The sequence below is a fragment of the Gossypium arboreum genome, chromosome 11 (assembly GCF_025698485.1).
Source record: "Gossypium arboreum isolate Shixiya-1 chromosome 11, ASM2569848v2, whole genome shotgun sequence".
Taxonomy (NCBI): domain Eukaryota; kingdom Viridiplantae; phylum Streptophyta; class Magnoliopsida; order Malvales; family Malvaceae; genus Gossypium; species Gossypium arboreum.
In genome coordinates, this window is record NC_069080.1 from 120,736,018 (window position 1) to 120,752,270 (window position 16,253).

A 16,253-nucleotide genomic window follows, 5' to 3' on the forward strand; every position below is an offset into this window, starting at 1 on the left:
ACACTGTTCTGTTCTTTCTCTCACATACTCCATTTTGCTGGGGAGTATAAACATTTATGAGCTGACAATGAATCCCAGCTTGTTGACACAGCTTCTGAAATCTTTCATACATGTACTCAGTCCCATTGTCTGTTCTTAAAGTCTTAATCTTGCAACTTGACTGGTTCTCAGCTAGTGCTTTGAACTTAATAAAAGCTTCAAACACTTCAGATTTCTGCTTCAAGAAATTAATCCAACAAAACCTGGTCAAGTCATCTATAAACAGCACAAGGTACTTATTGTCATTCAGATAAGAAGTCTTCATTGGTCCATAGACATCAGAATGGACCAGCTCAAGCTTGTCTCGAGCTCTCCATGCTATGTTAGCTGGAAAAGGCAATCTAGCTTGCTTATCAAGCTGACAGACTTCACAAATAGTATCCCTGGCCTCAAATTTGGACATGTCTTCCACTAAATTCAACTTATGCAAGAGATCAATTGATCTAAAGTTAACATGGCCTAACCTTTTGTGCCATAGGTCAGCATTATCAACAAGGCTAGTGTAAGCCTTCTTCTCAAGTTGATTCATGTTAAGCATGAAATACTTATCAGTCATAGCTACTGAGACTAGCTCCTGACTATATGTGTCCTTAACAATGCAAGTACCATTCTCAAAAATCAGTGAACACCCTTTCTCTACTAGTTGGCTAACACTAAGTAGGTTCTGATTTATATCAGGTACAAAAAGCACATCAGAAATCACTTTGTTAACTGAACAAGTGTTGATTACTACATTGCCCCTACCTTTGGCTTCAATCAGATTCCCATTGCCTATTCTGACTTTCAAGACAAAGCATCTGTCAAGGTCTTTGAACAGGCTTTCATTAGCTGCCATGTAGTGTGTGCAACCACTATCCACAAGCCAATTGCATCTGGCCTTGTTTAAACTTGCAAAACATGAAGCAGTAAAGACGTGCTCCTCTTAAGCTTGAAGGTCCTCAGCAGCCTGAGCTTGAATTTGTTGCTGAACTGGTGCCTTCCCTTTGTTCTTGCACACTTTCTCTATATGGCCAAACTGCTTACAGCCTCTGCACTGAATATCTGGCATGTACCAACAGTATTTCTCCAGATGTGTGGTCTTCTTGTAGTGAATGCATGGTGAGAACTTCTTCTTGCCTGCATCATTTCTTGGTTTCTCCCTTTTATCGAGCCAAGGCTTCTTTCCTTTCTGGCTTGAACCTGAGGCTTCTTTGGCCTTTGCTTGGAAGGCTCCTTCAGGATACTCTTCTTGCCTATTGGCCCTCCTTTGTTCAAGTGCATACAATGAGTTTATCAGCTCAGATAATGAAATAGCTGACAAATCTCTCGAGTCCTCCAATGATGAAATTTTGGACTCAAACATTTCAGGGAGAGTGGTGATCACCTTTTCAACAACTCTGCTCTCACTAAAGTCTTCTCCAAGAAGCCTTATACTGTTGACAGTGGTCATAATCCTGTCTGAGTACTGCTTTATAGTCTCAGACTCTTTCATCTTTAAATTCTTAAAATCTCTCTTGATATTGATCAACTGTTGCTACCCTGTTTTGTCTGAGCCCATGAACTCCTCCTTCAGCTTCTTCCAGGCTTGCTTAGGTGAGTCACAAGCCATGATTCGAGTGAAGATTACATCTGGCACTCCATTCTGCAGACAAGCCAAAGTTTTGTGCTTTTTAGTACTCTCTTCAGCATGTTGCCTCATTTGGGCAATCGTGGGATTGGCCCTCAATGGAGGTGGTTCGACATCATTCTCAACTACACTCCACAAGTCTTGTGCTTGAAGGTAGTTCTCACCAGCAAACACTGAAGGTGGAGATGGTGTGAAACTCATCCTGCTGAAACAAACTCAACAGCTTCAATTTCTCTCTTCTTAAACTTTTGTTCTCGATGCAGCAATTAACAACAGAGTCCCTCAAAGACTTAGGCTCTGATTACCATTTGTTGGAGCATTGGCAGCAACTAAGCATGAAATCAAATTTGAATCTGCTAAGAAGCTAAATGAAACCGAAGCAAGAAAAACAAAGTTTGAACAACAAGATTGAAGGAAAATTAATTCATTTCATTGATAAATTCAAAATATATGTAAGTTACAAATTAAATTTGACAGTTACCTAATAGCATAACTGCTCCTACTAATACAAACTTGAATTATACACAAAAGCAAGCTGACATATCAGCTACTACATCAATTTCAAGTCAAATTCTAATCCTACTAACTTTGAGTATATATTACAAAGAAACTAGACTAAGTTACATAGGAACAAAATGGACAAAATGGATCAAACTAGTTACTACACTCGGTTCTACTTCATTGCTGGTCTGCTTGGTGAGCTGCTGGTCACATGTTGCATTGCAGGTCAATGCTCAACACTTCTCTTTATCAAAGGATGCTGGGATCAACGGAGTCCATATCGGTCTTGGTGCAACACCATTAACTCGAATGCCTTTGTTGACAAGCTGAAGTGAAAGGCCTCTAGTGAAAGCTAAAGGTGTGCAAAATTCGGGTAAAACCGAAAAAATTTGATTAACCGACCGAATTCAGTTAATCAGTCGGTTAACCGAATTAATTCGGTCTGGGGTAGGTTAATTAATTTTTTAAGTTTTCGATTAACGGTTAATTCGGTTCGAAATCGGTCGGTTAATTGAATTTTTTCGGTTTAACCCAAAAAATTAATAAATAAAATTATAATATATAAATAGCTCACTATTCACTCAAACCCAATCCAACATAAACCCAAATACCCAATCTAATATATATTAACCTAAGTACTCAACCCAACCCAATCACCCAACCCAATCATAAAAATTACAAATAATTTAAATAAAAATAAAAATCTAAAACTAAAAATAAAAATAAAAAAATATAATTTTATACAAATAATTCTGTTAATTCGATTAATTTGGGTAATTCGTGTAATTCGGTTAATTCGATTAATTCGGTTAATTCGGTTAATTCGGTTAATTTTATACTTATTTTAACCAAAAATTAAAAAATATATAATTTTCGGTTAATTCGGTTAACCGACTGAATTAACCGAAAAAAATTTGGTTCGGTTAATTTTTTTAAAAAAAATTCAGTTCTGTTAACGGTTAAAAATTTTGAAGAATTAGTTAATTCGGTTAATGTTATTTCGGGTCCGTTAACCGGTCGGTTAACCGATTGAACACCCCTAGTGAAAGCCACAATGGCACCCTTGGTTGCTGTGTAATCAAGTATGCATTCACCGATGTTGTGTTTATAATGGAACTCCCTCATTCATGTGCTTCAGAGCATGCCTATACAAATAATCACATCACATATAATCATTCACCATCATCATATTTTACTGATTTTGTAAAAGCTTGGTACAAGCAGCATCACCTGGTAATAAAGAAGTAAGACAAGATGTTGGTCCTAAACACCCTTAAAAGCCTTTCCTTATCAATCACCTCCACATTGCTCTCGTACTGTTCAGCTGCATTGTTAACCAGAATATCTATCCGACTGTACACTTCACGATGTCGTCGACAACCTGTTTGCTGTTCTTATCAAACCCCAAATCCGCAGGTATAGCCATGAGATCCTTGGCATCTGAGGTCTTATCCTTTTTCAGCATCTCTAGGGTGTCCTTTGCATCCTTATCCTTTTGAGCCTTTACATATGTGAAGGCCACGATTGCACCCTATAAATGGCGAACTGATCGGCCTATCTCAGAATCACCATTGGTAACCAAAGTCATCTTTCCCTGGAAAAAAAGAAAAACCCTTAAATTGAGAAATATATACTGTGCTGCTACTACAATTAAATTGGAAAAGAAAATAAACATGAGAAAGTACGTGTAAGGTGTCCAAAATGTTCTTATGAAAATTTAAAATAAGCTACGTGCAAATTACTATAAAAAATTTTGATAAAAGAATAACCAGCTTCAATATATTTAAACTCATATTTTTTACAATGTCAACTGAGCTAAAACTTAATCAACAATTATAATAAATTTTTTAATATTTGACATTGCCGTAAAAAATACTATAAAATATAAAATGATATTATTATTATTTATAATAATTAAATAAATTAATGGTATTAAATATATATATACGAGAAAATTAATTTTATTTTTTATATAAACATAAAAATATATAATTATTTAATAAATATAAAATAATTACACCCAAAAAAGGTATTTGTGGTTAAGTAATTTTCTTATAAAGGGTGTTTCGGCCTTTAAATTTTGAAAAAGTGTTGTTAGGCCCTTCATGAAAACTTTAATTAGGTTTTAAAATTTTGTAATCTTACATGATTAGGCCTTTCAAAACTTTTAAAACTTTTTATTAAACCCCTCAAAATTAAAAAAAAAAATTGTTAAGCCCTTTAAAAATTTGAAAATTTTTAATTAAACTCTTGAATTTTTTAAAAATTTTATTTAAGCCTCCTAAAACTTAACACAAAGATCCCTGGCAAATTTTGAATTTCATCTCTACAAAAGGTATAAAATTAAAATTAATACAATGATTAAATTTCATTTGGACCTTAAAAATTTCTAGAATTTAATAATTCAAGTTCCAATTCTTTTTTTTTCTGACAGGAAAAAATAAAGTGCTTGAAGCTTGTTAGAAGGATTGTAATTAATGAGGGCTGCTGAACTGAGGGATAGGATTCATAACATGTTCTTCGCTAGGTTGAGAATCCTGTTTCTGAGGAGGCTGTTGCTGTCCACTTGAAGCCTTTTTTATCTTAAATAATCCAACAAAATTTTCTGACTCTCAGGAAAATAGTATTTCTTTGAACACTGATTTGTGTTTTGTTTGGATGCCAAGAAACTACAGTTTGGAATTAATGATCGACGTATAGAAGAAGAGAGCTTACGGTTAATGTAAAAAAATCAAAGAAGAGAGTTGTTTGGATGTTAGTTCGTAGATTTGTAAAGTTGTTTCATAAAGAAATAAATATAGAAGAGAAGGGAAAGCGAGTTTTTGATTGGTGTAGATGATATGAATAGAAAAAGTTATATAACAATAATTTTAGCGGCTAAATGACTTAAATAATTTTTTTAATTCTAAGATGATAAAATATATAAATATCCATATATTATACACTATTTTTAAAATTTTGTTTTTAAATCTCATTGATTGAATTAATATTTATTTGATTCATAACATCAAATTTAATTAATTTTTAATATAGATTATCAAATAATTAGGATTGTGAATGAATGAAGTTTGAAAGAAATGAATTTCTATTTAATTTCATTTTATTCATTTTAATCTTGATTTGTGTTTAATTTGTGTTCGATAATAAGTTCAAATATTGTATTAAAATTCATTTATTTAAAATTAATTATGTGTTTGCTTATTTAAGTTGCATGTATATATATATATATATATATATATATATATTAAGCAAACATTTTGCAAACATGTTCGTAAATATATAATTAAATATGTTCACGAATAATTAAAAGTCTATCCATAATTAATAATAATTTCTTATTTGATAGATATTTATTTGATAGAATATTAGGAAAGAGGAGAGGAAAGAATGACAAGGTTTAAACTCGTACTATCTAAGTGCGAGATGAGAATATTAATCATTACTCTAAATAAATCTTGATCAAATATAAATCTTTATAATTATATTATATTATATTATATTATAAATAAAATAAACATACAAACAACAATAATATTATTAATTATTATATTATAGCACAGTGATGATATGAATGAAAAAATTATGTAACGATATATTTAAAAAATAATTTAAGAATTAGATGTTTTAATTAAAATGATAAAATATTGAAAATTGTGGTATTTTGTGTTTGAATCACATCAAGCATATTTTTCTGAATTTTACATAATTTGAAATGACAAAAAATCCCCATAATTATATTAATTATTTTACAAAAGGAAAAATATTTTGTAAATACTCAACTAAGTTAGAAAACCGGTTGAAGAGTGATGCAAACTCATAAAACTTCTTAAATATGGGAAAATATTATTTATATTCGTTTTACTTTTTAACTTGTAAAAGAATATAAAAAATTCATTTATGAAAATTTCCATTAATATACGTATTATATTTGTTTTTAACATAAAATATTTAATCTCGTAAATAAATAAATAAATATAAAAAAAATGGGCCAAAAGACAGCTCCAATAATGGGGCTACTGTTTTTTTTTTTTTTGGTTTTGTTTTGTTTTTTAATTAATTTAGAGGAAAAGGCCCAACCATTTTAACTGCAGTAGGTGCGCACAACCTAAATCTACGCACCCGTTCTTCACAACATGCTTCGAAATAAAAAGCAGAGATTTTCAGATCAACCGATCGATCGCGCGAAAAAAAGGGAAATAAGGAAAGAGCTGTAGACGCCTTCGAAACTATGGCCGGAATCGGCGATGACGTTGGATTCGGCGATTTCTTGTTCTTTTCTTCCTCATCGTCACATTCAATCAACGGTCCTCAGTTCTCCGCCAAAGACATGACCACCACCGCTGCCGCCGCAAACGACGACGACGACGATGATTGGGGAGATTTCATCAACTCCAGCAATAATCTCTCTCGCACTGAATCTCTTCCCGTCAATAACTTTCAGTTTGATTCCTCTCCCGGCTCACCCCCTCCAACTCAATCCGACTCGGCTCCGAGCCGAGTGGAATCGGTGAAAGCCCAATGGGACAAGCTGACTGGAGCTTTACCGTTGTCGATTTTCGGGGAAGAAGAAAAAGAGGATGGGGGATCTGACGCAGTGGACGCAGGGTTTAATGGTGTGAACAGTTCGTTTTCGTTCCCTAAACAGGACGGAAATTTGAAGGAAAAAGGATCGAATTTAAAGGATGTGTTAGCGGATTTGTATAAAGAGAAAGAGAAGGGGAATGAGGCAAATGGGTTTAGGTCGGGCCTGGATGTTAAGAAGGCAATTGATTTGAATTCTAATGCGGGGACTTGGAATTGGAACGGATCGAATTCGGGGTTGAACGGATCAGGGTTGAAGGTGGATGCATTGGATTTGAGTACAAACGGTCCTGCTTCGGTTAAAAAAGAGGAGAATTTAGGTTCAAATGGGTATGCATTTGGGATGGAAAGAAAAGAAGTGAATATGGGGTTAAGCGGGTTGGATTTGAGCTCAAATGGGTCGAGTTTGGGTCAGAAAGGGTTGAATTTGGATTCGAATGCGGGGAATTCTGTTTTGGTTGATGAGGAGGACGATGATGGGTGGGAATTTAAAGGAGCAGAGCCAAAAGCAGAAGCTGCAGCTGAAATTTTGAAGGTAAAGTTTATAGCTCTTTTGTTATTTTGATTGTTAATGTCATCTCCAGTTTTCATGTTTGATTAAAAAGAAGTGAGAAGACATAGAAATTTTGATACATAACCCTCTTGTAGAATGTAGATAAATGACTGTTTAGAAAGTGCTTTTTTTTTTTTTTACGGGTTCTTTATTGATGTTGTTTAACCTTTTGTTTTATTAGAGTAATCCAAATGTGCCAATGTCGAATTTCAATATGTCTACTTTGAGTTGGGATCCATTGGGTACAAATGCCAGTGTGCTGAGTTCAAATATTAATGGGGTAAACGCAAATGCAAGTAGGTTGGACTCTAATTTAGTTGATGAAAATGATAAGACTAGTGTTGATGCTGATGATGATGCTGATGATGATGATGATGGATGGGAATTCAAGGCTGCAGAGCCCGAGACTCGCTTCTCAGCCAGTGATGCTAAGGTTAAACTTTAAATTTTTTTTTTTTTGGTCATTTCGATAAGCCAGCAAATCCTTGTTAACCAGATATCCACAAAACTGTTCTGTAAGTTCTTTTGCTTTTTGTTAGTGGTGATAGTTTGTTGTTACTAGTGTGTAAGATGTATAATTTTTGCATGTGGCTCTTGTTTATACATAAAGGCAATCCTTTTGTATTTCAAGTTTGATTCATACATATATTTTCATCAATCGATAAGTTGTTCAGGGATTCTATTTTGTTCACTACTGCTGACATTTACTACATTGAAGGTTGAGGACCAGGATCGGGAAAAACCTCAGGGAGCTGAATTCAGCGTTGGGTTTGGGAATGGTGCGAATGGTTCTAGTGATTCTTTTGGCACATCAGATGGAATATCTAAGAAACCTGGTGAATGGGACTTAGGATTTAGTTTCTTCCCTAGTTTTGAATCTCAAAGCAAGCAGAATGATACTAAAGATGGTGAGATTTCTTCTTCAGCTGTTATAAATATTGGTTCTGGCAAAATGTCCTGGGCTTTTAAGGACGCAACTTTTGGACATGAATCAAAGGCTAAGGTGATGAATTGATTGATATAAGTTCATTCTTTTTTCTCTTTTTATATCACAATCAATTTGCCTTATCAAGCTCAATGTTTTTACACTTATATCCATAGGAAGAGCCAAGGGTTGCTGATGCTTCCTCTTCTGCGGTTGAAGGTTTTTCATTTGACGGTCATATCCAGGTATTAGATCATTTTGCTGCTTGAGAAAAATATCATTAAAAAAAAAAAAAACTTGATGGGGCGTTGGTGGATTGGATATGTTGTGCTAAGCTTCTATAAATTGAGCTCATGTTAAGCATCAAATGACTGTTGCATAAGACATACCTCTTCATCTAACAAATTGTATTTTGTTTGTCATTGAGAAAGAAGTTACTAGTGGTACCCATTGGAAAATTTTCTTCTTTTGTTCACCGTTCATCTTCCCTTTAATGTGTGTAGGGGAATGAGGAAACTTCAAAGAAAAACAAAGGAGCATTGCCCCTGTCCATCTTTGGTGATGAAGAAATTGAAACTGAGGATCCATTGAAACATGAAGATGTTTCCCTTCTTAAACCAACCACTACAAAGGGTGGCTTGAAGGATACTCGTTCAAATATATCCATCAATGATCTTATATCAAGTTTATATAGCCAATCTGAGATAAATACTTCTTTAAATCCAATCAGCAATCAAAATGGACTTCTTTCCTCTCAGATAGATGCGGGTTCCAGTTTAGTAAATGGTGATAATTTTGATGACGACTCCTGGGAATTTAAAGGTGCCGTTTCTGGAACTGGAGGAGAAAACCAGAATTCTTCATTCAGTTTTGGAGATTCATATGAAAAATACACTATCAAAACGGAGCTAAATGATTATCTGGACTTGTATTCTAAATTGTCCACTGAATTGTGCTTTGTTGCACTTAGCCATCTTGAGAATATGAAGGTTGGTAGAGTCATTTAATTTCATGTCTTCTCATCTCCTTTTTGTTGATATCAATGTTTTTAAAAGTATTTTGTTTCTGAAATATGCTTTTAATTAGAAAGATAAAAGTACTGCTGCTCCTTCTGGTGAAGATGCTGAAGTAAAAGCTATTGAGGAGGAAATCCAGGTATGCAGTTATTTCTTATCTTTCTTGCTATGTTCGTTTCCCCTCTCTATTATTTCTGGAGTCTCTTTTATTTGAAAGGTACATGCCAAAAAGATTAGATGAGTGTCTATAAAAATCCCTTTCTGTTTATTTTTCTTGAATTGTGACCCCTTCTAACTTCATACTAAAATCATAAATTTGGAAGATTTCTTTTGACACTGTTTTGTACAGTTTATATTTAATTTAAACAAGACAAATTTCCAATTAAACAGTATTATCCTTGGATTATTATATAGTTGTTCATGTTCATTGAATATTTAATGTCAGGATTATGTCTGTTGCCTGTGGTTGTAGGGTCTATATAATGAACTGCAAAAAGATGGCATAATATCTGAAGAAGTCACCTCAGAGAATCTCCAGTCAAGAAGTATTCACCTTGGTGAATATGCAAAGGTTCTACTAGAAAAAAAGTTTCAAGTGCTGGAATCTGAATATCAGTTATCAGAGAAATTATCATTGGTTCGTATCTTTTGGCTTTGATTCATGGGGCCATATGCTCTTATTTTTCGAGAAATTGATTTGATTCAAATCTTGATAGACACATTAACAAAATGTAAGTATAGTTGTTTCCATCCATTACAACTCCTAGGAGTCTAGGACCATCATTTGGTGGGACTATATCTGGTATTACCCCTTTTATTTTCAGAACTCCCAAACATCAAGTTGATCTACTTTCCATAACAGGCTGTTGTTATGTAGGATTCTAGCTGGTATCCTAGATTCAATACCCATAAGCTTCCCTTCATGCACCTGTTTGTCATATATTTATGTTCATAAATCTACTATTTCTCAGTATGGATGGCTATATCTGAACTAACATCTCCGAATATGAAATGCTATGTAGTGGGTGAATATTCTCTTTTCCATATGATTGGTGATTTTTTTTTTATTTTTATTAGTGGCTTTGTCCATGGCATGACCTTGGCTTGTATTTTCAAATCAATAGGCAGAGAAGGATATGGCATCAACAATTGAACTCTTGAAACATGCTGCATCAACATTGAAGGTTCTAAAATTAGGGTCAGCTGAGGATCAATCTTATTATGTATCTACCTGGTTGAGGATTTTGACTGTTTGTGCACTAGAGCTGAAACATGGTTCTATGATTTGGAAGCAGTCATTGCAGAAAAACATCCACAGTCAATTATTGTCTAAACCTCAAGGTGCTTCACTTGAAAGTCGAGCATATAATTTTTTTTTTAGCTCTTTGTTGTATTAAGTTTATTGAGATGATATTTGGGGCATCTGCAGGCAGACAGTACATTCTAGCTCTTGGAGAAATTTACAGAGTTGTCAAAATTGTCGGATCTTTGTCCGCCAAACTCTACAAACCTTGGATATTGTTTAGTTCTGAAAATCCCACAAACTTCCCTGCTCTTGTGAGGGAGTGTTCTTCTGTGTGGTCAAGTTCAGGACTTGAAGAAGCCCTTCAAAATCTGACTGATTTGACAGATTTAAAATATGATGTTGAAGCTTTACTTGGTTCCATTCAGAGTATTCATGATCCTGATGCGCATGAACTCTATAAACAAGTTTTCTTGGAGCAAGAATCTACATGTTGTCTGTCAGGTTTAACTGCAGGAGCAGTGCCAGGTATGAAATTTTTTGGTTTTAAGCTAAGAACAGGATAACTATAGAATTTTCCCTAGGACAAAGAAGTAGCCGGAGAGAGAGCTATTTCAAGCTGTCATCTGTTAGATGTAGGTAGATCATTCAATGTGCTTGCTCCATAGGGTCTTTAAGAGTGTAGATTCATGGATGATACACCTCGGCCTTTCAGATAACCCTGATTAGTTAGTCCTTGACGTTTTTGAACCTAAGTTCCATAAACTTTGAACTTAATAAAACATTGTCAATGTTCTTGGCTTTTAAGTTCCTTTTAGGGCCAATGTAGGGTGAAGTTTTGATATCATAATCATATTAACACGTTAATTTTCCCCTTAACAGATTAATCTGATCTACCAACCTGATAATCATGCTTAGTTAACAGATTATCTTTTGAAGTATGATAACTGATTCTAAAGGATATCGTTTTACTTGATCTTGGAATATAACCAAGCAAAAGATTGTGCAACTCCTCAATTGAATCTGAACTATCTTTTTTAGGACCACTTGAATTTGTCTCTAAAATTATCTTGATTCTCTTTTATCAGGCATGAAAATGGTGCTTTGGGATGGACGGCATTACTTTGTAACCATTGTCAACTTGTGGGCAAATTTAATAAGTCGCAATCCACCAAATTTGCCGCTCATACATGCTCGAAAATAATGCTGTCATGAAAAGACGTACATTTTCCAAAAGTTTCACAGCATAGGTCACACTGAATGAAGTTTCTGGATTGTAATCAGGGTTGCCCCAGTACTAGAATTTTACTTTGGAAAGAAAATGCAGTAACTCTTTGAGTTATCCAGAATCCGATGTGGTGCAAGGTGCTAGGTGCTTAATTAAGCCAAATATCTATTCAATATTTACTTAGATTGGTTGTCATTCTTTTTAAGAGAGCTGTTATATAGCAATTTGATGTAGAAATCTTGTCTTTATTTATGATTTGCTTGTATTCTATTATTCATTTGCAAACTGGGTGAATCAAATAAGCACCCCCATACATCTAGAGAAGAGTTGTGAGGCAAATTAGTTCATCAGTGTCTTTCTTTTCTCATTTTGTACTACAACACGAATAATTTAAATGAAAAAGAAAAAAGACGAAAAGAAAAAGTCTTTATTTTGTACCAATTGTGCAACATATGTTGAAACGCCTGTTGGATGTCTTAGAAGCTGCCGTAATGTATAGAGAAATTTTGGACTGAACTGTTTCAGACCCTTGCTTGCTTTCAGAATCATTGCTGTGACCATGGGCTCACACAACCATACTGCTTCACTAATCAGTATTTGAAGCTCTGATCTTTTAATTTCTTTTTTAAATATCTGTGTTTTATGCATACTAGAACTTAGCTATGAAAATATCATATTTTGGAAAATATTAAGTAGAAGTATCATGAAAGCTTTTATATTATGAGTTAGATTGTATTTTGTCTCTTTTAGTAAGAAAATGGAGAAATTAGTCCTTGAACGATAGATAAAAGAGCAAAATAGTCTTTTTTGTTAAAATTTACGTCTATTTCTACTATTAAAAATTGACTTGGTTGACAGAATAATGTTTACCTCACATTGATGTATAAAGACTAGTTTCTAATAGTAGAAATTAATGTAATTTTAATAGAAAGATTAATTTGTTTTTTTATCTAACCTATAGAGATTAATTATCTTTTTTTTAGTAAATGGTAAATTGCAATTTTACTCCTAATATAGGAGTCTCCAAAGTACTTTTACCGAAAATGTTAAAACATGTATGTATCAAATATATATTGGTGTTTAATACTGAGTACTTAATATCCCCTGATACCATAATGCCATGAACCACCAAACATGTTTCCCTTATGCCTTTGTTGATATAGTTGAAGAAGGCAAAATTGGTTGAGCCATGGTTGGAACCCCAACTTCACTCTCCAATGCAAGTTTGGCAATCATTAACCTAAATCTGGACCGTCAACTGTTTCATGTATTAATCAACTCCGTTACAAGCAGTAAACCATTGCCAAAATTTATAAGCAAATTTCTTTAGCGTCCTTGTTGCTTATTTCCTCTGAAACTGAACCAAAAAAAAAGGAAAGCAATATAGTTAAGATGAAGGCTTGAACTTTGGATAGGCCTTTAATATTTGATAAAAATGTCCCCTGGGATTACCTTTCTTGCAAAGTACTACTCTAAAACGTGTGGTTTTTACTTTACAAGTTCTTAAAATGTAAACATGATTTGAAGTATTTTTTTTTCCCTTGTAGGCGTATAAAATGGGCGGTGAGGGCCCTAAGTGTTGGGGTAAATTCAAACCTATTGACCTAATCTAGTTAGAAAATGCATGCTAGCCCTTGGGAACAAAACAAGAATCCAAAACATTGAAATTTCAAAGAGTTAACACATTAATCAATTTTATATTAATGGTAATCAAGAGATGAATTCGGTAGTCAAAGAATGATGATATCCTGATGCATTGCTGATCTTATTCACATTTGTGCATGCTTATCTTGTTAGCTTCAGCTTTCAAGTCCTTACTCAAGCAAGGTTGTTGGGGTTTATGCTTCCGCCATATTCTATCACTGGTTTTCTACTTTGCTTTCCTTCTATTTTACTTAGTCTCGACAATGAGTATCAGATTAGGTATTTGTTGAGGGAAAGCCAACTTTTTTCAGAGAAGTCTTCGAATTGTCATCCGTCTGAAGTTAAAAGATCTCTCGATGGGTCGACATTGTCCCCAGGTTGAGCCAAGGTTTTGTCTCTAGACTCTACAAAGAGCTCAAGTGTCTAAAGAAGCCACATTGGACGGGAGTTCACCAAACGAAAGTGCCTCGCCAAGTTGGACTGTGCATGGCACATGGTCACCTACCAAAGAAATGGTAACTATTTGTCATTGGTAGGATTTGAACTCTGTAACAATCCTAACCTAAATCCATCGCTAGGACAAAATTAATACCAAAAAATGTAAGGTAACCCTATTTTAGCGACAGATTCGGGTTAAAGGTGTTACAAATCCTAACCTAAATGGAGGCATGCTTCCTATTGTCACCGTGTGAACCATCGCCCAAGCTTCTAACCTCCTCTTCTCCTGTACAGTATCTCCGATATTAGGGTATTAAGTTTATCAAAGTTCATCTATATATGTAGAGGACTGTATCCTTATACCCATAATTGAACATATGTTAGACACAAATATCAACATGGATATTTTTAAGAATATGAAATTGGAAACACATATGCATGGATGAAGTGTCTCTTTTAAGATAAATGTTTTCCCATCCAAGTCTTTTTTATATTATGGATATATATCAATCATTCTTTTAAGTTCAACAACAATCCCTCATCTTTTCTATCATGTGTTGCAGATTGAACTTCCCCAAATTTCTTAACCATCAAAAGAGATATCTTTGCTGAAATACTGAACCAAAAGATCATATAAAAGTATGAAAGAATGAATTATTGATCTCTGTCTTGATTTGTAAACCATTAACAACCACATCAAAATTTTGATCAACCAAAAAAAAAGAGAAACAAGAGGCTACATTTTGTATCCAATATATGATATAAATTCATATTCCTTTTTTTTGCATACAAGTCTCCTACAAACCAAGAATCATCCTTAGAGTTCCTATATAAAGAACTTTGAATATATAAGGGGAAACAAAAAAAAAAAAAAACAATAGGAACTATGTATATACAGCTTGTGAAAGGTATATATGTATTGCATTTGCTACTTGTTGTGTAGTGGATCAGGACAAGAAGGGACTTCTCTGTTAATTGTTGCAAAAAACCCATCACTCCCATTATCCAGATTCTGATCCTTCCAACTTCTCTCAGTCTTCTCTTCATCTTCAACCTTCTCTGCTAGTAACCTTGCTCCCATCACTCCATTTTTTAGAGCTGAAATACTCAGCATTATCAACAAAACATACCCTATTAAACCCTTTGACACCATTGTCTCTCTTACACTACAAGCTTAAAGTGGGAGAACAAAAGATCAGAAAGAAAAGAAAGTTTGAACTAGAAAGTTTTTTAAGTTGGTAGAAATGTTATATAGGGATATGCAAAAGCCAAATATTCAAATGGTAAAACTAAAAATTTTATGGTCAAATTCCCTTGCATTTGACAATTGAGGGGGATCTACAGACTTTTTTGCTTGGGCACTTTCTATAGGAGGAGCCCACTGTAACAGCTTGCACTTTTCTAATAATTTTGATTACCAAAGTTGTCCCATATGTGATAATAGTGTACAAGAAGTTTTATCTTGGGAAGATTGTATTTTGTTATTTTATTAAAAATAAATAAATTAGTTATTATATATTAGATTAAAGAGTCAATTAATTATTTTCGTTAAAATTTTATTTTTTTGTACGGTTAAAAATTGATTTGACTAATAAAATAATCAAATAGTAACATGTGACATGCCATATGTACCTCATGTTAATGTGTAGAGATCAATTTTAACAATAAAATAGATGAACTTCTTAAGAGCAGGACTAATTTTCTTTTTAATCTAATGTGTAAAGACTAATTTATTTATTTTTAAATAAAATAGACAAAATATAATTTGACTCATAATATAAAAGTTTCGATAATTTCTACCCAATTACACTCTTCCAATTGCTAATACGATTAGCAAAATCTTTTGTTACTCGAATTCAAGATAAGCGTAGAATACTGATATGTGTTTAACACGAGTACATGGTTTAGTACGTGATTAATTGAAATTAAAAGGGTATTTTGGAACTCTTGAGAGTGGATGAATGGTGGTTCATTCTAGTCCAAATCTAAGACCATTCCAGCCATGCTAAGTCAAGGTAATGTCACTCAAATTCCAACAGATAAAAATAATAAAATTTAAAACCACACCCAACACAAAAAAGAAGAAAAAAAGTAATCTCACAAAGGGACCTCATTTTCAGGATCTTACATTTGACCCTTACTTACCCTTTTCTTCCTATTGCTAATGTTCTACATTAATGCAGTTTTCAAGGGCTACCACCACTCATTTTGCCATTTCTTTATGTTATAAAAAATGGGTTTATTTGCCTTTTGAAGAAAACAATACATTTTTCTTATAAAAAGGCATCTTCATCTTTTCTGCTGTTTTAGCTTATAGGGTTTAGGTTTCAAACTAATAATATTTTAATAGGATTTTGTATCTTCTCATGGACTTCCTCATGGCAGCTATTGCCCATAGTGTAAATAATGATTTCTATAATCTTGTGTTTAAGATTTGTCTTTTACTTTTAACCCCCCCTCCCCCTTTTTCAATTATTCT

The 16,253-nt window shown here is 33.7% G+C and overlaps 1 protein-coding gene across 1 annotated transcript; it reads left to right on the forward strand.

Annotated features, from left to right (window-relative positions):
• The first annotated feature begins 6,143 nt into the window (after positions 1-6,143).
• Positions 6,144-12,133, forward strand: LOC108473935 (uncharacterized). The gene is made up of 10 exons (XM_017775765.2): positions 6,144-7,262; positions 7,462-7,713; positions 7,999-8,283; positions 8,382-8,450; positions 8,709-9,194; positions 9,292-9,360; positions 9,694-9,858; positions 10,346-10,562; positions 10,651-10,992; positions 11,553-12,133. Exons 1-10 carry the CDS (start codon positions 6,375-6,377, stop codon positions 11,666-11,668), a joined length of 2,889 nt encoding a protein of 962 aa, XP_017631254.1. The 5' UTR covers positions 6,144-6,374; the 3' UTR covers positions 11,669-12,133.
• The last annotated feature ends 4,120 nt before the right edge of the window (positions 12,134-16,253 follow it).

Coding starts and splice junctions, on each gene's coding strand:
- LOC108473935 (XM_017775765.2), top strand. CDS start 6,375: ATGGCCGGAATCGGCGATGACGTTGGATTCGGCGATTTCTTGTTCTTT. Junction 9,361..9,693: donor CTATTGAGGAGGAAATCCAG/GTATGCAGTTAT, acceptor CTGTGGTTGTAG/GGTCTATATAATGAACTGCA. Junction 9,859..10,345: donor TATCAGAGAAATTATCATTG/GTTCGTATCTTT, acceptor TCAAATCAATAG/GCAGAGAAGGATATGGCATC.